At 46.3% G+C, this 20,045-nt stretch overlaps 5 protein-coding genes across 8 annotated transcripts in view; 4 read left to right on the top strand and 1 right to left on the bottom strand.

Moving 5' to 3' along the window:
* Positions 1-4,685, top strand: part of vav1 (vav guanine nucleotide exchange factor 1) — a 19,098-nt gene extending 14,413 nt beyond the window's left edge. Inside the window, exons 7-28 of one of the 3 annotated variants that reach the window (XM_087801419.1) lie at positions 197-286; positions 347-415; positions 612-715; positions 781-880; positions 1,605-1,700; positions 1,770-1,838; positions 1,963-2,049; positions 2,110-2,195; positions 2,257-2,392; positions 2,462-2,571; positions 2,711-2,812; positions 2,870-2,964; positions 3,026-3,042; positions 3,246-3,276; positions 3,360-3,496; positions 3,559-3,624; positions 3,691-3,722; positions 3,803-3,913; positions 3,994-4,081; positions 4,139-4,268; positions 4,328-4,479; positions 4,544-4,685. In XM_087801419.1, coding sequence (XP_087657545.1) covers positions 197-286; positions 347-415; positions 612-715; positions 781-880; positions 1,605-1,700; positions 1,770-1,838; positions 1,963-2,049; positions 2,110-2,195; positions 2,257-2,392; positions 2,462-2,571; positions 2,711-2,812; positions 2,870-2,964; positions 3,026-3,042; positions 3,246-3,276; positions 3,360-3,496; positions 3,559-3,624; positions 3,691-3,722; positions 3,803-3,913; positions 3,994-4,081; positions 4,139-4,268; positions 4,328-4,479; positions 4,544-4,597 — 1,962 coding nt within the window. In that variant the 3' untranslated portion in view covers positions 4,598-4,685. Of the gene's footprint in view, positions 1-3; positions 130-196; positions 287-346; positions 416-611; positions 716-780; positions 881-1,604; positions 1,701-1,769; positions 1,839-1,962; positions 2,050-2,109; positions 2,196-2,256; positions 2,393-2,461; positions 2,572-2,710; positions 2,813-2,869; positions 2,965-3,025; positions 3,043-3,245; positions 3,277-3,359; positions 3,497-3,558; positions 3,723-3,802; positions 3,914-3,993; positions 4,082-4,138; positions 4,269-4,327; positions 4,480-4,543 lie in introns of those variants that run through there. The other 2 variants (XM_087801429.1, XM_087801411.1) reach the window with 2 other exon arrangements.
* On the bottom strand, positions 4,638-5,659 carry ubl5 (ubiquitin like protein 5). 2 transcript variants are annotated; one of them, XM_087801473.1, is made up of 5 exons: positions 5,568-5,659; positions 5,255-5,321; positions 5,037-5,120; positions 4,944-4,981; positions 4,638-4,778 (listed from the first exon to the last, which is right to left on the bottom strand). In XM_087801473.1, exons 2-5 carry the CDS (start codon positions 5,308-5,310, stop codon positions 4,735-4,737), a joined length of 222 nt encoding a protein of 73 aa, XP_087657599.1. In that variant the 5' UTR covers positions 5,311-5,321; positions 5,568-5,659; the 3' UTR covers positions 4,638-4,734. The 2 variants fall into 2 exon arrangements, with proteins under 2 accessions (XP_087657599.1, XP_087657591.1); XM_087801465.1 differs by having other exon boundaries at positions 5,255-5,324.
* A 390-nt stretch (positions 5,660-6,049) lies between these two features.
* On the top strand, positions 6,050-7,642 carry pin1 (peptidylprolyl cis/trans isomerase, NIMA-interacting 1). The gene is made up of 5 exons (XM_087782861.1): positions 6,050-6,206; positions 6,583-6,665; positions 6,799-6,907; positions 6,969-7,079; positions 7,271-7,642. The coding sequence occupies exons 1-5, from the start codon at positions 6,149-6,151 to the stop codon at positions 7,378-7,380; spliced, it is 471 nt and encodes a 156-aa protein (XP_087638987.1). The 5' UTR covers positions 6,050-6,148; the 3' UTR covers positions 7,381-7,642.
* Positions 7,643-7,788: 146 nt separating this feature from the next.
* Positions 7,789-12,467, top strand: vap (vascular associated protein). The gene is made up of 10 exons (XM_087801398.1): positions 7,789-8,194; positions 8,875-10,509; positions 10,737-10,825; positions 10,891-10,949; positions 11,022-11,179; positions 11,269-11,428; positions 11,484-11,675; positions 11,785-11,997; positions 12,068-12,227; positions 12,287-12,467. The coding sequence occupies exons 1-10, from the start codon at positions 8,155-8,157 to the stop codon at positions 12,359-12,361; spliced, it is 2,781 nt and encodes a 926-aa protein (XP_087657524.1). The 5' UTR covers positions 7,789-8,154; the 3' UTR covers positions 12,362-12,467.
* Positions 12,468-15,616: 3,149 nt separating this feature from the next.
* Positions 15,617-19,130, top strand: LOC148088938 (actin, cytoplasmic 1). Its single transcript, XM_087801497.1, has 7 exons — positions 15,617-15,677; positions 16,181-16,309; positions 17,289-17,528; positions 17,761-18,007; positions 18,069-18,260; positions 18,330-18,511; positions 18,584-19,130. Exons 2-7 carry the CDS (start codon positions 16,187-16,189, stop codon positions 18,725-18,727), a joined length of 1,128 nt encoding a protein of 375 aa, XP_087657623.1. The 5' UTR covers positions 15,617-15,677; positions 16,181-16,186; the 3' UTR covers positions 18,728-19,130.
* Positions 19,131-20,045: the final 915 nt, after the last annotated feature.

The following is a 20,045-nucleotide window of genomic DNA, read 5'->3' on the forward strand; positions in this document are numbered from 1 at the left end:
GCTTCTGTGTTTTGGAGGACCATCAGACCAAACCCTAGTCCTGCAATAAGATGTGGACATGTCAGGGTTACTGATGGTCCTCAAGTCCTGAAGGCTCTGACGGTCCTGATGGTCCACAAGAGTCTGAAGGTCCTGAAGGTTCCGTGGGTCCTCGTGGGTCATCTTTGGGTCAGTAACTATTCCGTTGTGTCTTTAGAACAAGATGGTGGATAAACGAGAATGTTGTCTTCTGGAGATCAGACAGACGGAAGAGAAGTACTCTCAAACACTTGACTCCATTCTGCAGGTGACTTACTCACACTCCGTTACCGGCTCACTCACTAACTCACTCACTCCTCTAATTCAGCACTTTAAGAGGCCCCTGGAGAAGTTCCTCAGAGATCAAGATGTGGAGACTGTCTTCATCAACATCGAGGTTCCTCAGATTCTCTCCTGGAGTAGCTGCAAGTGAACGTATCTTTTCTGACCAGTTGTTTATGCATGTTATGTGTGTGTCTGTTTGTTTGTGTGTGTGTGTGTGTGTGTGTGTGTGTGTGTGTGTGTGTGTGTGTGTGTGTGTGTGTGTGTGTGTGTGTGTGTGTGTGTGTGTGTGTGTGTGTGTGTGTGTGCAGGAGCTGGCTAACACGCATCAGTCTTTTCTAAGTGAAATTCAAAAATCCATCTTCAAAAACAACGCAAGAGAACTTTATCAAGTCTTTCTGAGCTACAAGGAGAGGTACGCACAAACGCACACAGACACACCTGCACTTAGTTCACCTTAATGCGTCTGCTTCTGCTCAGGCTCCTTATTTACGGCCGGTACTGCAGTCAGGTGGAGTCAGCCAGCAAACATCTGGACCAGCTGTCCCGCACCAGGGAGGACGTCAGCATGAAGCTGGAGGTTAGGACTGTGCACAAAAAAAGTGTCCAGAACCAAATGTGTACTTACTTGAGTCTGCACTAACTGCTGACTCATGTTATGGTCTACTTTATGTCTGTTTGTCCTCTTTTGACTCACATTATGGTCTACTTCCTGTCTGTTTGTCCTCTTTTGACTCATGTTATGGTCTACTTCCTGTCTGTGTTTCTTTTGTTTACTCACATTATGGTCTACTTCCTCTCTGTTTGTCCTCTTTTGACTCACATTATGGTCTACTTCCTGTCTGTTTGTCCTCTTTTGACTCACATTATTATCTACTTCCTGTCTGTGTGTCCTCTGTCAACTCATGTTATGGTCTACTTCCTGTCTGTGTCCTCTGTCAACTCATGTTATGGTCTACTTCCTGTCTGTGTGTCCTCTTTTGACTCACATTATGGTCTACTTCCTGTCTGTTTGTCCTCTGTCAACTCATGTTATGGTCTACTTCCTGTCTGTTTGTCCCCTTTTGACTCACATTATGGTCTACTTCCTGTCTGTGTGTCCTCTGTCAACTCATTTTATGGTCTTCTTCCTGTATGTTTGTCCCCTTTTGACTCATATTATGGTCTACTTCCTGTCCGTTTGTCCCCTTTTGACTCACATTATGGTCTACTTCCTGTCTGTGTGTCCTCTGTCAACTCATGTTATGGTCTTCTTCCTGTCTGTGTGTCCTCTGCTGACTCATGTTTTTTCTAATTCCTGTCAGGAATGTTCAAAAAGAGCAAACAGCGGTCGATTCTCACTGAGAGACTTAATGATGGTTCCGATACAGAGAGTCCTCAAGTACCACCTGCTGCTCCAGGTGTGTGTGTGCGTACATCTGTGTGTGTTGTAAATATGAACAGTAGTATCATTAGTTGTGTGTGTCCAGGAGTTGATGAAACACAGCGATGACCGAGCAGAGAAGGAGAACCTCAGAACGGCTCTTGAGGCTATGAGAGTGAGTGATTGTGTTCCTCTATGCTGTTTTGTGTCCTAGTTTATTGTGTCGTTATGTCTTTGTTTTGTGTTGCTGTGAGAACTCTCCTCTACTGGAGTGTGACATTGCAGGAGTTTCATTTCAGGATTTGGCTCAGTGTGTGAACGAGGTGAAGAGAGACAACGAGATCATCCGACAGATCACCACCTTCCAGCTGTCCATAGAAAACCTGGTGATGTCACACAGCTGCCGCGATGATATCATCGGTGCTGATACAGCTCTCTCTCTCCAGACTCAGTCTCTCGCAATTTTCGGACGACCCAAGATCGACGGGGAATTGAAGATCTGCAGCTCGGATAGAAAGTCCAAACAGGACAGGTCTGTTGGTGTGTGTTGATCTGTTGTCATCGTCCTGACTGTGTGTGTGTGTGTGTGGCAGGTACGCTTTCCTCTTCGACAAAGCTGTGTTAATGTGTAAGAAGAAGAGTGGCGAGACGTTCGAGCTGAAGAACATCATTGACCTGCAGTACTACCAGGTCCGAGACGACACAAGCGGAGACCGAGAGAAGAAGAAGGTGTGTGTTTGATCTTACCTGTTGACCTTAGACTGACCTGTGTGTGTGTGTGCGTGTGTGTGTGTGTAGTGGTCCTACCTCTTCCTCCTTATCCACTGCGACGGTGGTTGTGGGTACGATCTCATCTTCAAGACTAGAGAGCTGAAGAAAAAGTGGCTGGAGCAGTTTGAGATGGCTTTGTGAGTGATGACATCATCAACCTGCACCCAACTGCACCATGACTCCTCCGGTCACTCCACTCTGGCTGGGGGATGTCCGCATGTTTTTGACACTTAATGACAAGAGCTTCACATGCTTAACTGGCCTTAATGTCTTAAGGTCCAACATGTATCCTGAGAACGCGCTGGCCAATGACCACGACTTCCAGATGCACTGTTTTGAGGAGACGGCCTACTGCAAAGGCTGCTGCATGTTACTACGGTAGTGACCACACAGCTTTTGGTGCGGCTCACTCTCACACCACGTCTCCTCCTGCAGAGGGATCTTCTTTCAGGGGTACCGCTGCAGCCGCTGCAAGATGGCGGCGCATAAGGAGTGTTTAGGGAGAGTTGCTGTCTGCGACCGAACCTCAGGTCTGACACCAGAGTCTCCTCTTGTCCAATCTTTCTCAAACTTCTTTCTCTCTCTCTGCAGGCACAGGGAGCAAGAAGGTAAGACCGGCTGCATGTGTGAAAGATGCAGCATAGAATTATGGGTAACAATGCCACTGTGAAGCTAACGGTAGCTTTCGTCTGAACCTTGTGTCGTGTTTGGGCTCAGAACTCTTAAGTCTTAGAACTTTGGCTCCAGTTGTCTGTTTTATACTCTCAAGCATTGAAGGTTTTCTTCACTTCTCCGTGTTATGTTTCTCCAGAACAAGTTGCAGGGAAGCATCAGCAGTGTCTGTAAGGTGTTTTTATTCCTGTTGAACATTTGGTGTTTGTGTTTTGCATCAGAACTTATGATTGACGCGACAAATGCCCTGCAGGTCTCCCGAAGATGGAGGTCTGCCAGGACTACAGTGGTTTTCCTCTGCCGCCCTCAGGCTTTGGTCAGCCGTTGTCTCTTACTGTGGGTGACGTGGTGGAGCTGACTCAGGCCCAGGCCCATGTGTGTTGGTGGGAGGTAAGACCTGATCAGAACTAAAAGACCTTTGCGTGAACAACAAGAGTGTGTGTCTCTCTCAGGGCAGGAACCTGATGACGGGTCAGCTCGGCTGGTTCCCCTCCATCAAAGTCCAGCCCTATATGTTGGTGAGTCTCTGGACTGGACAGGAAGTCCAAACATCTTCTGACCTAAACCTCTGTTCCGTTTCCCAGAAACCAAACCCTGACCTGACAGCTTTCACCTGGTGAATCTTTCTTTTATCCTGATGTCTTACAATGATAACGACCTAGTTCTTGGCGTGACTAATTAACATCCGTCGTACAGGTTTGCAGGAAACTTGGACCGGGACGCATCCAAAGACCTCCTGCTGACCCGGTCAGACGGGACTTTTCTAGTCCGACAGAAGGACAAAGGCGAGTTTGCCATCAGCCTCATGTGAGTCTTGAACACTTGTATCATTAGAAGTGAAGAACACCATAGAGGTTCACATGAAACCTGGTTCTGATCCGGTTCAGGTTCCAGCAAGAGGTCCGGCACATCAGGGTGACGTGTCGCAATGGACTGTACAGCATCAACAACAAAAAGGCCTTCAAGTGTTTGACTGTAAGTGAAAATGACGGCAATGAGTCACATGGTTCTGATGGTTCTGGCGTCTTCCAGGATATGATCCAGTTCTACCAAAAAATCTCCCTGAAGGAGTGCACCAAAGACCTGGACCTCATACTTTCTTCACCTTACAAACAGCCAGAGCACATCAGGACCCAGTACGGCGCTCCAGTTGCTCCGCCAGGTACAGGTCCAGTGATGGTAAGAGCAGTGGTTGCGATTCATACCCATTGTCTCCAACAGGTGGCGCAAGCCATTGCTGTAGCATAGCAAGGGCACGCTACGACTTCTCAGCCCGAGACCGTTCTGAACTTTCTCTGCGGGAAGGAGATACAATCAAGATCCTCTCTAAGAAGGGCGCCAGCGGCTGGTGGAAGGGGGAAGTTTACGGCCGAGTGAGGAACCACAAACCGATTAGGCTGTCAACCACCAGCTGATCATTTCTATCCTCTCCTGCAGGTTGGACTTTTTCCCGCCAATTATGTGGACGAGGATTATTCCGACTACAGCTGACTCTAGAGACGTGTGTACGACCAACGACGACAACATGGGGGTCACTTAATCATCAACTTTATTTTGAAAATATTAAAACAAAAGATCAACCACATAATCGACAGCAAAATATTTTTCCAAAATGTTTTTGTCCGTGTTCACTGGTAGTACAACTCCAGGTTCATGCCGTCATGGATCTCGTCTGGTGACGTCACAGTTAAGGTCCTTTTGGTGGTCAGTGAAGTAACTTGAACAGTTTTACAACTAAATGTGTGTGTAATAAATAAATTAAACATGTAATGACTAATCTGAGTTAGTATCATTATAGTCTGTTGGAAATAGTGTGTTGACACATGGACAAGGATACAGTCGCTTAGAGACACATGGTCTTTGAAGATGGTGTACCTGAGGACAGACATGTTAGCAGGTGAGCACCAAGTCCACAGCCGCGGCATCTCACCATTTCTTCAGGACGATCTTGTCAAAGCGAGTTCCGGTTTGTGCTGCGATCAACTTCTTCAGATCTCCAATCGTGTCGTCGCCGCTAAAACGACCGTTAAGGAAACAACAGGTAAAAGAGACCATAGGGAAGGAGGATGTGGTGGTCCTCGTTATGGTCCAGGTTTCACCAACGGCATCACTTGGCCTCAGTGAGACTCCAGTGTCAGTCAAGGATACTTGCACTTGATCCGGACTTTCTTGCCCAGACGATCGTTGCACACAACCTCGATCATCTTCAACGTGTCTGCTGGGAAGACGCAACATGTTAGCATCATAACTTCGAAGGTATTTCAGTTTAAAAAAAACAACATTGTTAATTCAGAGTTAACAACTCAATTGTATAGTTAGTCCTCTACTCTAGTTAGTGATGCGGATGTATATGACGTTTTATTGTTGTTCGGTCGATGGAAACAAACACACGCTTGAGCTCCTCTTGTAGCGTTAATGTAATTCATCGTCAAAAGGAACGTGTTCGTACATAATTCCTTACCTCGCTCACAACTTGTGGAAATAATAAATCTGTCCGAGGGGATTTTCAAGTTTCGTTGTTCCAGCAGCTTCTTCCTGTTGGATCTTCTTCGTCTGAGTGAGAACACAGTGCTTAACAAACCGTCAGCAGCAGCGCCGCCACTGGGTCGCCGTCGCCTTTTCACAACTGTCCTTATCTAACGATGTTGTTGTTTTTTTCGAAAAAATAAACATAAATAATATATAAACCATCGTTGTTCACAAAGAAAATGAGACGGGAGCGTACATGTAAAAAGATTGTTTTTAACATAAAAAATATTGTGTCTCATTAAACGATCAGACCCTTCTGACATTCGTCACGTCCGCCTCCGGTCTTTCATCCAATCACACTGCAGTTCTACCAACTGCCCTCGCCCCGAATGCGCTTTATGTCCAATCGCATAATCGCATTTGTTGTGATTGAGACTCAAGCTTGACCTATGGGGTGAGTGGAGCAGCCGCAAATGGGCGGGACTAAGTCCAAAAACAAGTCGCCGCAGCTCCGCCTGTCATACTGCAACAACTGTAGACTTGCTCGTTGAAACGCCTTATTCTGTTTAAATCATGGCGGACGAGGAAAATTTACCCACGGGATGGGAGAAGAGGATGAGTCGCAGCTCAGGTAACAACAACTGCTGCGTGGCAAAGTTTTCCAAGCGTGCACGTAGTTAGCATCTTGGCTACGACGCTAGCTGCATCGTGGTTCTATGACATAAAAGCTAGTTAAAAAAGATCGATATACCTCGAACAAGACATAAAGGTTAGGGGATCATCTTTCTCAGTGTCTTCACCTAAGGTGATGATTATGAAAGGTAGTTTCACTCAAGAGTTCAACCAATCCCTAGTATTTAAACATTAGGTACTGTGTAGCAGATGAAATAAAATCATTGTAAACAGTCAAAGATACCTCGTCTTGAATGTATATTTGAAAGTGAAATGACAAACAGAACAGACAACAACAAGATCAGAAGCTGACCTGCCGTGTTTCTGTGCTCCAGGGAAAGTCTACTACTTCAACCACACGACCAATGCCAGCCAGTGGGAGCGGCCAGTGTCTGACGGAGGCGAAGAACCAGAGAAGGTTGTATGATCACCGCATTGACTTCTCTTTTTTTTTCGCCTTGTAAAGATCGTTGTTAATTTCTGATTAATTTCTGTTTTCTGTGCTCGACTCTCGAGTATTTCGCTTCTTGACTCGTCTTGCCTCTCCACAGGTGCGCTGCTCTCACCTGCTGGTGAAGCACAATCAGTCCCGTCGTCCGTCTTCCTGGAGAGAACGGAACATAACGCGGTCCAAAGAAGAGGCAGTGGAGATGATCCAGAGTAAGCCCCTTTTGGAGTGCCATGGGGTAATACCAGCAGACTGAGTGTGTTGTGTCCTCAGAGTACATCGAACAGATCCGGTCTGGAAAAGAGACCTTGGAGTCTTTGGCCTCGCAGTTCAGCGATTGCAGTTCGGCGAAGGCCGGAGGAGACCTGGGACAGTTCGGCAAAGGTAATGACCCGCTGACCTTCATCCGGTCTTGTTAAACGGATCCAGTAATCGTCTAAAATCAATTAAGACCAACAGTACAGCACGACAGACTATTGTTCAAAGTGTCATTAGAAACATCTAAAATATCCTCTGGTAGCATCGCTGGTAATTTCTCAGTCACATTCTGACTAATTTTTCTTGTTGGTTTGCAGGTCAGATGCAGAAACCTTTTGAAGACGCGTCATTCGCTCTTAGTGTCGGCGACATGAGCGGCCCTGTTTACACTGACTCTGGAGTCCACATCATCCTACGCACTGGCTGAGAAGACGCATCAACATACAATTCCACGCACGCACGCGCACACACACACACACAATTAAAATATCCGATTGATCAAGGCAGTCAAATGATAAAATTCTGCATCGTTTATTAGCTGTCTGTCACATGACCCTCTGACCTTTGAGCAGCGTGACTGTGTGTGTAGCGTCTTCTAGCATCCTGACTCGATTAACTTCCGTTGTGACATAGACATGCTCAACACCTGAACGGACCTCTTCCTTAATAAAGCTTTTTTTTTCTAAGTTTTCCATTGTTCTTTATTGTTATTACGTCGCTTCTACCAAAAACGGTTCGACAAAACTGTTTATTCAGACGTTCCTTAGGCAGTGTCGGCGCTCCCGTGTGGTCGCAGTTGGAAGTGCAGTCAGTAACCAGTCTCCTGTGTCAGAACCACTAAATGGTTATGTACGTCCGAGACCGCAGCAGGAGGCGGACTAACGACCTCTGCCTCGATAAAGCCCGTAGAAAAGACTTCCTGCTCAGCCTGTAAAAGGCGACCCCCGCCGGTGCCACCAGACCTGTAATGACAGCAGCTGACCCACACGGAACCGCCTGGAGGAGGTACACTCACACACACGTGGATTCAATTCCAGTCGGTTGACAGTTGTACTGAGAAAGGGCGATGAGGCAGGACGCATCCAAAAAACAGGACATTTGGATCTGGTTCTTACTCCGGATCATCGGTCCAAACCCGCAGTGAACCAACAGGTCTGGATGGAGTTCGGATTGACCCTGTTTCTGACTCTGATGAGCGGAAATGCAGCTTCACGTTTGTCTGCTGCTTCTTGTTATTTCAGGTGAGAACTTTGCTCTTTGTCTATCTGCTCTTTTCATGAACGTGTTTTCTGTGTTGTCCTCAAATTTATCGATGCTTTTGACACAGTGAGTGGCATGTAAACAACAAACATTCTTGCTTGTTTGTTCACATTGGAGTTCTAAATCGTTTTTGAAGGGGTTTCACTGACCTTCCTATAGGTGTGATCCATAAAAAACTTCAAAGGTGGACGTCAAGTTCTGGTACCGTGTCTGCTCTTCCTTGATTCAATCTGGTCACTAAGTGGGGAGATCAGTCTGAATGGGTCACGTCTCTCTCATCATTCCTGGAATTCAGTCCGACAGTCTCATGACTGACCCGACTCCACCGCAGACCTGCAATTTGAGTGACCCTGACAAGAAGCTGCCCAGAGGTTCTAGAGCACCCTGGTAACATCCTGCTGTCGATACTTTCCTGAGTGGAGGTCCAGCTGTTCTGGTGTCTATAGTCACATACTCTAATCCAAGCCTCCTGCCATTACAATATTATTACATGTGGGCTTGACTAAAGTGCTCCTGGTCTCAGGGTTGAGGTCTGGGTCGATTGTAATGTATGTGTTTTGATGGTAAGCTGGTCAGAACCAGAGCTTGATTTTTGGTAAAATATATGTTGAAATGTCCTATCACGAGTCTCTAAAGGTTGTTTTGTTTCCTGGTTCTCCAGTTCAGGACCCCAGTTCCTGGGTTACGGCCATGGAGGGAAACCTTTCTGGGGAAGTCCAACTGGATGATGGTTCTGGTTCAACGACTGCGGGACAACAGCCAGACTCCCCAACAACATTGGGTTGGACGATTCTGTCTCTTCCTGAGGAAGCTGTGAACAATAGAGCGGAAACATCTGGACCGTCGGACCGACCCGCTTCTGCCTCAACAGACTGCCTACACACTGTGGACACGCACACTGACCTACTGAACACACACTCAGTGGGTACACATACCGACCAAATCAAATCACAAACACAACCGTTGCCCCTGACAACCAGCGAGGTGGTCACTGTCTCTCCTGCACTGAGACGGACCAACACAGGTTTTCCCTTCACCTTTGACTCGATAACTTCGTCCCCTGACAACAGAATCCCGTCCTCCTTTGGTCCCCAAACCATGTCCTCAGTCCAGAACTTCACCATGTTGTCCTCCGTTATTCTTGTAAGTCAGAGCGGGTCACCTGACCCTACACATCCCATCCCATCACAAAAACCTCCCTGGACCAAAACATCAACACAACACATAGACTCACACGTGTCTTCCTCTTCAGAGTCCTCCAAGACAACCATAGATTCGACCACAACAGTGGTGACACTTTTATTGACACACACAGAGGAAAAACAAACGCACAAAGAAGACATTCAAACACGCATGGATGAAACTCTGACTCAAACGGAGGAAACTCCATCACACACTCTGACACACACGGAGGACACTAGGACACCCTCTGAGGAGACTTGGACACACACGGAGGACAATCAAACACAAACTCAAACACACAGAGAAGGCATACAGACACACATGGATGAGACTCTAGAACATACTCAGACACACTCTCAGGACATTAGAACGCATACTTCGACACACACAGAGGAGACTCCCATTCGGGACACTCAGGGACACACGGAGCAAACTAAAAAACACACTTGGACACACACATTGGAGAATCTAACACACAAGGAAGAAGCTCACATTTCCTCTGAAGATACTCGGACACCCTCTTTGACAATCACAGAGGCGACTCCAACACACACCTGGACACCCACACAAGACACAGCAACACACAAAGAAGAGAGTCGGACACCCTCTGAGAACACTTGGACAATAAAAGAGCCGACTCCAACACACACCTGGACACCCACACAAGACACGGCAACACACAAAGAAGAGACTCGGACACCCTCTGAGAACACTTGGACAATGAAAGAGGCGACTCCAACACACACCTGGACAACCACAGAAGACCCTCTAAAGCGCAAAGAAGAGATTCATACACGTATAGAGGAGACTCAAACGCACACTCGGAGACATACTACTACACCATCCATATTTCCACATGTGTCCTCTCAGTCTCCTCAAGTCTCCAGTCCTAAAAGAGGTTCTGATCCAATGTTTTCCACCACGAGCGTCCCTGAGATACCTCTGACGTTAAGCTCCTCATCTGGACGTCTATTGTCCACCTTCAACCCTCGTGAGCACCAGGAAACCCTCTCATGGTCTTCCACTGTATCTGGACCTCACCTGAGCGTCAACTCTCTACCTGCTGCTGTACCCAAGTTCTTCATCGTCCCTGACCAGCCGGCCAGCATCAGAGGTGAGACAACTATCTCCGACTTGCTGAGACAGTTCTGGTCATCAGTTATCCTCATTGTGAACTCAACTATTACAGCACTCCGGTCTGGTGGAGAAACCTGTGTGAAGTTGATGAAGTGACCTCTGGTGGTCAGATCTTTTAGTGCCTGCTGTTGTGTGGAGGGTTGCTGCTGCACCCTGCAGGAGAAGTTTGGAAACACTGTTGTTTAAGGGTGTTCTTCTGTGCAGTGAAAACTGTGGAGCTTCTACTTCAGATGATGGTGGAAGATTCTAAAGCTGCTTCACCTGCAGGCCTCCAGGAGGACACTTCGGTCTGGGTGAGACTCACAGAATTAAACAGAGACCCGCTTCACTCACTGTTCCTAAACCGTGATGTCTTCAGGTGACTCCGTACCTGCATCGGGCAGCAGGATTCAGTCGAGTGCTGGACGTCTGGAGCAGGTGCACGCTGGTTCTGGGCGATTGGAGGGGGTCTTTCCTGTCAGGATTCACCACCGATGTGTGTCATTGCAGCGGTCAGGCGGTCCAGAGTCTGCTGGAATTTCACACCAGTGGCGCCCTCAGGTGGATCGGCACCCGGGGATCTCTGCTGGAACTGACGGGACTGGCCAGTGTGGTCCATGATGGGACCCGCTTCAGGAAGTCCAGGATCACTAACATCACAGTGGGAGGTGCTAACTAATCTTACAGAACCATGATGCTCAAGGAGGAGGTCCTCAACGTTATTGATGACATCATCTCACCTGTGCTGTGTGTCTAGGTGTTCAGAGCGACGTGTGCGACTGGCTGCTTCAGTGTCCCGCAGGCTTCAACTGCCAATCAGAGTCTGGAAACTTCAGCTGCTCGTCCGTCTGCCACACTGATCATTGCAGACACCAAGGACTCTGTACACACCACACACACCTGCTGCCCGTCTGCAGGTAACACTCGCACCTAGATGACCAACACGGGTGACCACATGTGTTTGTGTCTAAGGTGTCTGGTGGGTGAGGACTTCTGGTTCATGGGTCGGCGCTGTGACGTCCGAATGACTCGGGGGCGACTTGTAGGCACCTGTGTGGCCGTTGTGCTGCTCGTGGTGGCCGTTATAGGCGCTCTGGCTTTGGTAGCAGTCCGAAGGTACAGAGCGGCTCTGATCCAGGCAAAAGTGGACCAGACCCGGAGCAGGTAACCTGTCCATATAGTGACAGTTATTCTCTGTGTGTCAGGGTTTCCACATTGTGTTGAATTATCTGACCTTTCACCTGTTCCTCATCATTGAAGTTTGTATCTCTAGCTACCGCAGGTTCAACCATTTCGACGAGTTGTCGGGCCGGTTCTGGCCACGCCCTTCGGCCGGGTCAGCCGACTCTCTGGACAATCCTGCCTTCACTCCCTCAGACGAGCTGCTGCACCTACGGGCGCTGGACCGACCCTGCTGTTACCATGACGACACTATGTCGCTGCCATCCACCTGCCCAAGTCACATCAACACAGTGTACCCTCACAGGTTAATGCCCACAAATAAAAATACAATTCACACTGCTCTTCTGGGCACTGAGGTCAGGGTCTTTTTTCAGCTCTCAGTATGGCTGGTGGGCCAGTGAGGCCAGCATTGGCGATGGAGTCCTGGACTCTGGAAAGGCCAGTGACCTCTCGGTCTGCAGTTGGCCCGTAGAACCGATCCACTGGACCCCGTTTCCACTACTGCAGCAGCTGGCGGTTCAGAGAACACCAACCGTAAGTCCCAGCAGAACAGACAATAGAAAGTGTGCTGATTCGACTCTTCCTCTGAGCAGGTCTGCGTGTCCAGAACCCGATCCTACTGTGAAGGGATGGAGCTGGTGGACCTGAGCAAGAGCTGGACCGCCTGAATCATTAAGACCTTGACCACCAGAGTCCCCAAGACTTCTGAGAATTTGATTGCTTAAGAACTGATCATCAGTGTTAAAGGAAGCGTACCAGTAGAGTCTTTGAAGAACTGGACTGTCTAATGTTGTTGGTAAATAAAAATAACTGTTTATAAATGTGTTCCTCAAGATAGCCAGAGCTTTAAGAAAAGTATTTCAACCCACAACCTTTCTTAACCCTTGGGTTATCTTTTGCCTGAAAACAAATGTAATTGTTTTATCCATTATATTCCTACTGGGTCAAGGTGAACTTTAACCAGAAACAACACAATGGATGCAACGATTACATTTGTTTTCGGGCCTTTGGGTCACCTTGACCATGAGATAACCCAAGGGTTAAGTCCTCAGTAGGAAGCCTAGAAGGTGTCTGGATGAATCAGGATTATTGTCTCGCTTTAGGACACAACAAAATTGGTGATCCAGAACCGCAGGTTGAGTTAGGAGAATTTATGGCAACTGCCATGATCGGCTAGCATCATTTCAGAAGCCATCTGGTAAGGGTTAGCATCAGTTAAGAAGCTAGCTGCTTACTGTTAGAATCATTACAGAATCAAGATGCTAACAGTTAGCATCATTTTAAAAGGAAGTTGCTTAGGGTCAGCATAATTCAAGTAGCCAACTGCTAATGGATAGCATCATTTCAGATTGAAGCTGCTAATGGTTAGCATCATTTTAAAACCTAGCTACTTATTGTTAGCATAAGTTTAGAAGCCAATTGCTAACATAACTGCTTAATTTCAGAAGCTAGCTGCCTAACAGAATATTTTCAGAATATAGCGGCTTACTTTTAGCATCAGTAGCCAGTCACTAACGGTTAGAATCATTACAGACTATATCTGCCTACTGTAAGAATAATTTCAGAATGAAGCTGCCTTTTGTTAGCAACAGTTCAGGAACCAGATCCTAACAATTAGCATCATTTTATAATCTAGCTGCGCACAGATAGCATAGGAAGCTAGCTGCTTATGGTTAGAATAATTTTCAAATCATGCTGCTAATGGTTAGCAGTTTTCAAATCTAGCTACTTACTTTTAGCATCAGTTTGAAAGCTGTCGCTAACAGTAAGAATAATTTCAGAATATAGCTGCTTACTGTTGGCACCATTTCAGAATCTAGATGCCTATTGTGAGCATAAATTTCGAAGCTAGTCACTTACCATTAGAAAATATTGAAAATTTAGCCGCTAATTGTTAGTATAATTTTAGCAGCTAACAATTAGCCTAATTTCAATTACTGCTGAATTACTGTTAGAAGCTGGTTAGTAACGGTTAGAATATTCTGAGAATGTAGATGCTTTACTGTTAGTATCAGTTAAGAAGCCAGTTGCTAATGGCTAGCATCATTTTAGAATAAAGCTGCTTACTGTTAATTTTAGAATCTAGCTTCTAACGGTTAGCATAATTTACAAAGCCAGCCAATAACGGTTAGAATCATTTCAGAATGAAGCTGCTTCATAAGATTTGACCAGTTTTATCTTAGTAGTTACTGAGTCCGCCTGTAATGCGGAGCAGATTAATAAGTATTCACAACCTTGTGTTCTATTTTGTGGATGAATAAGATGCTGTCAGTTCGGTTTTTTTTTTTCCAAACGTTTAACCGAATATTTTTGGCGTCTGTACATTTGGGTTTTTTTTCGGTTTCGCGGAATTTAAACAGCTACAGCCGTGGAAGGAAGAGCTAGCAAAGAGTGTGTAGATCCACCTCACCAGAATGATGGGAATGGAGAAGAGAGTGAAAAAAGTGAGTTACGGACCAAGTATGTGGAGAAGTGAGTGAGCGAGGCTTGGAGGATGAGTGAGAAGTAGCTACCTGCCAGCTTCTACCATATACGGTCTGGCTTAGTTCTCTTCACTGTATGTGTGAGCAATGCAGTGTGTGTGCGTGGGTGTGTGTGTGTGTGTGTGTGAGGCAACATGTGTGACTAATACACAGTTAAAATGACACATTCAGAGAAAAAATACTGAGAAATGTAGTCAGACTGGAAAGTTATAAGAATTTTCACAGGTTGGAGAATGTTCGCACACACACACACACATTTGACATACACTCCCTTAAAAAGAGAGGATTCATTCATTTCCTCAGCATGGTCACATGACCTGGGCAATGCATTCTTCCCCCCATGTGACCTGCTCCAATATCTCCTTATATGGACGCCATCCAAAGATCTCTTAAAGGGATGATGCTGTGTGTGTGTGTGAGGGAGAGAGTGTGTGTGTGTGCACCCATATATGCGTGTTTGTGAGAGAAAACGTTTGTGTATATATTTGTGTGCGCATGTATGTGTATGTGAGCGAGAAAGTGTGTTTGTGTGTGGGATAATGTGCGTCTGAAAAGCCAATTACCCTGATGGGATGGTTGACCTCTGACCTATGTATCCTCCTTGAACTGCTCCGACAAGTGTGTGTCACTTCCAGACAGTATCTGCTGAGGTTAATGTTCGAACTGACTTCCTGTTGGTGGTAGTCGGAATCGGAGCCCAGGTGAACCCCAGAACATTCACGCACACACCCACATACACACACACGCACACGCACACACACACACAACAGCTTAAGACACTTATATTTGTGCAGGCTTTTCCCTGATTTTCTGAGACTCTTCTGTTTGTCTCTGTGTTGTCTTGACCTTTTAAGTATTTATTTTATTGGGTATTTTTTTTATTGTTTAAGCGCTTTGTGACCCTGGTCCAGAAAAGCGCTCTATAAATACTAATTACTACACAATGAAAAGGAGTACCACTCTATGACATCACTGACACAGGTACAATCCAGGAGCACAGAGACAAGGGATGAGACCAGAGGTCAGCAGTGTTTGCTGTGCCCACACTTCACTGTCAACACAGTGTGTGTGTGTGTGTGTGTGTGTGTTGACACTGACCCAAAGGTGTTGACAACCACCACAGAACACATCGCATGGAGTTTGAAGTGTTGTTCACCACAAAATGAACTCCCAAAAAATCCTCGTGTTCATGTCTGATCACGTGGTGTCTCCAGGATTTCGTGAGTTCATCTGAGCTGCAAACAAAAGTCGTTTTTGATACAAGTTAGTTCCATCTTAGTCCTTGTCACCCCCACCCGGTTGTAGCGCCGTTATCTACAATGGCCACGCCCAGTCACCGCAGCTCAACCAATCAGACTCATCCGTGCGGAAAGTTTTCCTTTTATGGAGAGGGGCTGCAGCACGAGCGCGTTTAAAAACCCGGCACGACCGGATCTCGTTGCAGTCAAGTTGAGACGCTCGGCGGAGGAATACACAGCATCGCTAACGCACCCGCACACAGGTAAACGGCTTCTGTCTTGATGGTTTTTCAATGAAGTATAACCGGCTCTTGTATTTTTGAAAGGATTTTCGACTGTACGCGCCGTTAAATGTCACGATTAAACGAGTGCCGGATAACTTTTTAAAGTTTGTGAATCCGCATCAAGTCCCATATTCTGTCCATCGACCTGTTTTTTATCAGACTTCTATTAGTGTGTAGTTGTCATCTTCAGACGTGTGTGTTGTGTGTCCGCTGCAGTCACGACACACTGTACACCTGAAGTTGATGCTCTTGATCGCGTGGGAGTGGCTGCACGCGGGTGTGGGTTACCGTGGGTAACGATAGAAGCTTCTGGCCGGACTCACTTTTTTTTTTCTCCCCATATAAGGCAGTGGTCAGTCAGACTGTGCTTCTGGACCGAGCCCTGCGCCACTGCGACATCCAGCGTTCGTGCTGCGCAACGACGCGCGCGGACGAGACTGCAGTCAGAGAGACGTGAAGTTAAACTTGTTGTGTGTCTGCAGAAAAAAATGGAAGACGACATCGCCGCCCTGGTCGTGGACAACGGCTCTGGAATGTGCAAAGCTGGCTTTGCCGGAGATGACGCCCCACGCGCGGTGTTCCCCTCCATCGTGGGGCGACCCAGACATCAGGTACTGAACCCCAACAGGGTGTTTCTCAAAACCTTCTGTTAATAACCCTTATTGATTCTCAAAAATACAACTATTAGCAAATTTATGAATTAAAATTACCTGAAATTTTGAATGTCAAACTAATCTGATTTAAGTAATCTAAGGTGTAAACTGTTGCATATTGTTTATTTGTGAAGTGAACACTTTTTATTTGTACTTTTTAAATTGTTATTGAATTTATTCTTATGATCTTATCGATCTGTTTAGTCTTTGCACTATGTTTTTCTACATTGACTGGAATCTTATTTTCCAAAATGATCAATAAAGATCTATCAAATTTCAACTTGAGTGTCAAGTTTATGACCGTTTTAAAAGGGTGCTTTACTTGTTAGCTTAGCTTCTTGGGATGTCAATCTCGCATTACACAGTAAAACTTATTTTGATTAGTTTTTATAAATTCTATAATAAAATGCTGAGAGGAGATCACTGGACAAACTATTGTCCATCATGGATGATGACAGTCATCCTCTCAGAGAAGCAGATGAAATCCCAGATGTAAAACGAATAGATTCAAGGACTCATTCACTCCTCGTGCTATTAGTCTAATTCTGAGTTTGGGGGCAAGAATCGAATAAAAGTATCAGGATGTTCTATTTATTCTATGTTAATCTTTGTCTTTGTTGTTTTTCCTTTGATCTATGTTCTTTTATCTTTAGACTTGGATTGTATCTTGGTCTTTCTCTTTATTTCTTTGTTCTTGTTCTTATTTTATTTTTTTTCATGAATTATTGCTGTGGCTAATTGGAAAAAAAACCAAAGTTCTACCTAATGTAAATGAACATGAGATGCATTGATGTATCAAATGGCGTAATTTAATAAATATCTGAGTAAGATGATTGTCTTTCAGAACATGAATGTCTCATCTTGTCCCAGATTTAAGAAAAAGTATGCCCACAGATCATATCTTTTTATCTTCTGACGGCTCCTTGTTGGTTTTCAGGGTGTCATGGTCGGGATGGGTCAGAAGGACAGCTATGTCGGTGACGAGGCTCAGAGCAAGAGGGGAATCCTGACCCTCAAGTACCCTATCGAGCACGGTATTGTCACCAACTGGGACGACATGGAAAAGATCTGGCATCACACCTTCTACAACGAGCTGAGAGTGGCCCCGGAGGAGCACCCCGTGCTGCTCACTGAGGCCCCCCTTAACCCAAAGGCCAACAGGGAGAAGATGACTCAGGTAAACGATTGCTCTGATGTGACTCTTCATCTCCTCCTGCTCAAGCCTGTCTCCTCATTTCCTCCTGATCCTTCATCTTCAGGTTTCTCTGTCCTGAGTCTCTGACGAAGCTTCAGGTCTTTATCTTGTGCTGTGACTCGGCATGTTTCTCACCTTTAGCATGATGGCGTGTCTTTAACTTTGACTCTCGTCCTCATTGAAGTTTTAACCTGTGACATGCATGCCTCCACAGATCATGTTCGAGACCTTCAACACGCCTGCCATGTACGTGGCCATCCAGGCGGTGCTGTCGCTGTACGCCTCCGGTCGTACCACCGGTATCGTCATGGACTCCGGCGACGGTGTGACCCACACTGTGCCCATCTACGAAGGCTACGCTCTGCCCCACGCCATCCTCCGTTTGGACCTGGCAGGCCGGGACCTCACAGACTACCTCATGAAGATCCTGACTGAGCGGGGCTACAGCTTCACCACCACCGGTGAGTTCAGCAGCCGGGTCGACACTCTGCTCTGAATCCGACTGACTCTCTGGTTCTGCAGCCGAGCGTGAGATCGTACGAGACATCAAGGAGAAGCTCTGCTACGTCGCTCTGGACTTTGAGCAGGAAATGTCCACCGCGGCTTCATCCTCCTCCCTAGAGAAGAGCTACGAGCTCCCCGACGGTCAGGTCATCACCATCGGTAACGAAAGGTTCCGCTGCCCAGAGGCTCTCTTCCAGCCCTCATTCCTCGGTGAGTCCCAAACAACCTGAAAACAAATCGGTTGAATTTTGTTCTAAATAAGATGTTTGTCGGCTTCAGGCATGGAGTCGTGTGGTATCCATGAGACCACCTTCAACAGCATCATGAAGTGCGACGTGGACATCCGTAAGGACTTGTACGCCAACACGGTTCTCTCCGGAGGAACCACCATGTACCCCGGCATCGCCGACCGCATGCAGAAGGAGATCACGGCTTTGGCTCCGACCACCATGAAAATCAAGGTGACCACTTAACACCTTCTGCTCGGGTCTTAAGAAGGACATTTTTTTTTGACCCGTATTTCTTCTCCCCAGATCATCGCGCCCCCAGAGAGGAAGTACTCCGTCTGGATCGGAGGCTCCATCCTGGCATCCCTGTCTACCTTCCAGCAGATGTGGATTAGCAAGCAGGAGTATGATGAGTCCGGCCCCAGCATCGTCCACAGGAAGTGCTTCTAAAGACACTCGGGGTCATCCTCTCACACTGCTGCAAACACACACACACACAAACGGGCTCGTCATACACACACTTGAGTGTTTGTGAAGCGGCACTCTCGTCACTTTGGCACGACGCCCCCTGCTGGGGAGGATCTGCAAGAGTCTAGAGCAGTGTGAATGTGAGGAACATTGTGTTTGTGTAGTTCATTCCAGATGTTCACTTATTTGCCTCTATGAAGGTTGTTCTGCGTCGCCCAGAGCGCTGTTGTGTTGCTCCAAATGTAAATTATAATCTGTGTTTTGTTTTGTACTCCGCCTTGAAGATTCTGCTCCAGTTGGTTTGTCATGATGCGAAAGCTCAAGCTTCTCTTGTATGAAGGGCTTGAGCCTGAGGTCTACACAACAATAAAGCGCACACATCTGAGTCTGGTCTCGTCAATGATTAGTAATGAAGTTGTCACCAGGAGAGAAACTATCAAAGACATGAGTGACATCTGAACACTGGTCGTGCGGTTGAAGGCCACACTCGGACCAGAGGGTTGTTGGGTGCATCATAGTGTCACCAGATTTCACCGTTTTAAATAATGGGCTTATGCTATTTGGACATGTAGGATTTAGTGATTTTACTGCTAATACTTGTATACACACGTAGCAGGTTTAAAGTGCATTCATGTTAGGTTTCTCATAAAAACGGGTGTGAAAAGTAAGTTTAAGTCCTGGATTTGTAAATGCGTTAACCTTTAGACATTAAGTTTGGCGAAAGGACTTGTTGACATTTGCTTCGAAAAACCTCGTGTCTCGTCAATGACGGTCAGTTAACGCTAAACCTTGCACACCAGCGCCTCCTACTGGCGGACAACCGGAAGACGGTGATGCCATCCTAACCGCTTTTTAAAGGGCCCTCAGTTGAAGTGTGGGGAAGTTTTGACTGGTCAAGGTAACTGAGAATTGAAGAGGGAATACTTTTGTTTGTTTAGCATACAATAGAAATGGAGACAAGTTTGGATTAAACTCCATCCTGGAGTCTTCACTAATAATCGTCTCTCAGGAGGAAATTCTGTACGAACTCTATATTTGAGAGACTGAATGGAGTCTTGTGTATTTTCCTCATGATGAAAAATCACATCTGGAAGAAAAGCGTATTTTGTCACGCCGAACTTATTTTTATTTACCCTAAAATACTTTAGGTTATGCTTGCAACGTATTGATGTTTGTGAACATTTGATCATGATTTTTGAGTTTTTGAGTCAAACTGCAAGCTACTCCGGGATCAGTGTGTTACAGACTATTGAAAGTACTTTATATATACAATTATTGATGATGAAATGTATTTCTGATA

This window comes from Callionymus lyra, chromosome 1 (genome assembly GCF_982586985.1).
Source record: "Callionymus lyra chromosome 1, fCalLyr1.hap1.1, whole genome shotgun sequence".
NCBI lineage: Eukaryota > Metazoa > Chordata > Actinopteri > Syngnathiformes > Callionymidae > Callionymus > Callionymus lyra.

What these genes read in the sequence shown, in the direction of transcription:
- pin1 (XM_087782861.1), top strand. Translation starts at nt 6,149, where the DNA reads ATGGCGGACGAGGAAAATTTACCCACGGGATGGGAGAAGAGGATGAGT. An exon ending in GAGGATGAGTCGCAGCTCAG is followed by an intron (nt 6,207 to 6,582) that starts GTAACAACAACT and finishes TCTGTGCTCCAG; the next exon opens with GGAAAGTCTACTACTTCAAC. An exon ending in GGCAGTGGAGATGATCCAGA is followed by an intron (nt 6,908 to 6,968) that starts GTAAGCCCCTTT and finishes TTGTGTCCTCAG; the next exon opens with AGTACATCGAACAGATCCGG.
- ubl5 (XM_087801473.1), bottom strand. Translation starts at nt 5,310, where the DNA reads ATGATCGAGGTTGTGTGCAACGATCGTCTGGGCAAGAAAGTCCGGATC. An exon ending in AAAGTCCGGATCAAGTGCAA is followed by an intron (nt 5,121 to 5,254) that starts GTATCCTTGACT and finishes CGGTCGTTTTAG; the next exon opens with CGGCGACGACACGATTGGAG. An exon ending in AAGATCGTCCTGAAGAAATG is followed by an intron (nt 4,982 to 5,036) that starts GTGAGATGCCGC and finishes GTCTGTCCTCAG; the next exon opens with GTACACCATCTTCAAAGACC.
- vap (XM_087801398.1), top strand. Translation starts at nt 8,155, where the DNA reads ATGCAGCTTCACGTTTGTCTGCTGCTTCTTGTTATTTCAG. An exon ending in CACCTGCTGCCCGTCTGCAG is followed by an intron (nt 11,429 to 11,483) that starts GTAACACTCGCA and finishes TTTGTGTCTAAG; the next exon opens with GTGTCTGGTGGGTGAGGACT. An exon ending in CGGTTCAGAGAACACCAACC is followed by an intron (nt 12,228 to 12,286) that starts GTAAGTCCCAGC and finishes TCCTCTGAGCAG; the next exon opens with GTCTGCGTGTCCAGAACCCG.
- LOC148088938 (XM_087801497.1), top strand. Translation starts at nt 16,187, where the DNA reads ATGGAAGACGACATCGCCGCCCTGGTCGTGGACAACGGCTCTGGAATG. An exon ending in ACAGGGAGAAGATGACTCAG is followed by an intron (nt 17,529 to 17,760) that starts GTAAACGATTGC and finishes ATGCCTCCACAG; the next exon opens with ATCATGTTCGAGACCTTCAA. An exon ending in CTACAGCTTCACCACCACCG is followed by an intron (nt 18,008 to 18,068) that starts GTGAGTTCAGCA and finishes CTGGTTCTGCAG; the next exon opens with CCGAGCGTGAGATCGTACGA.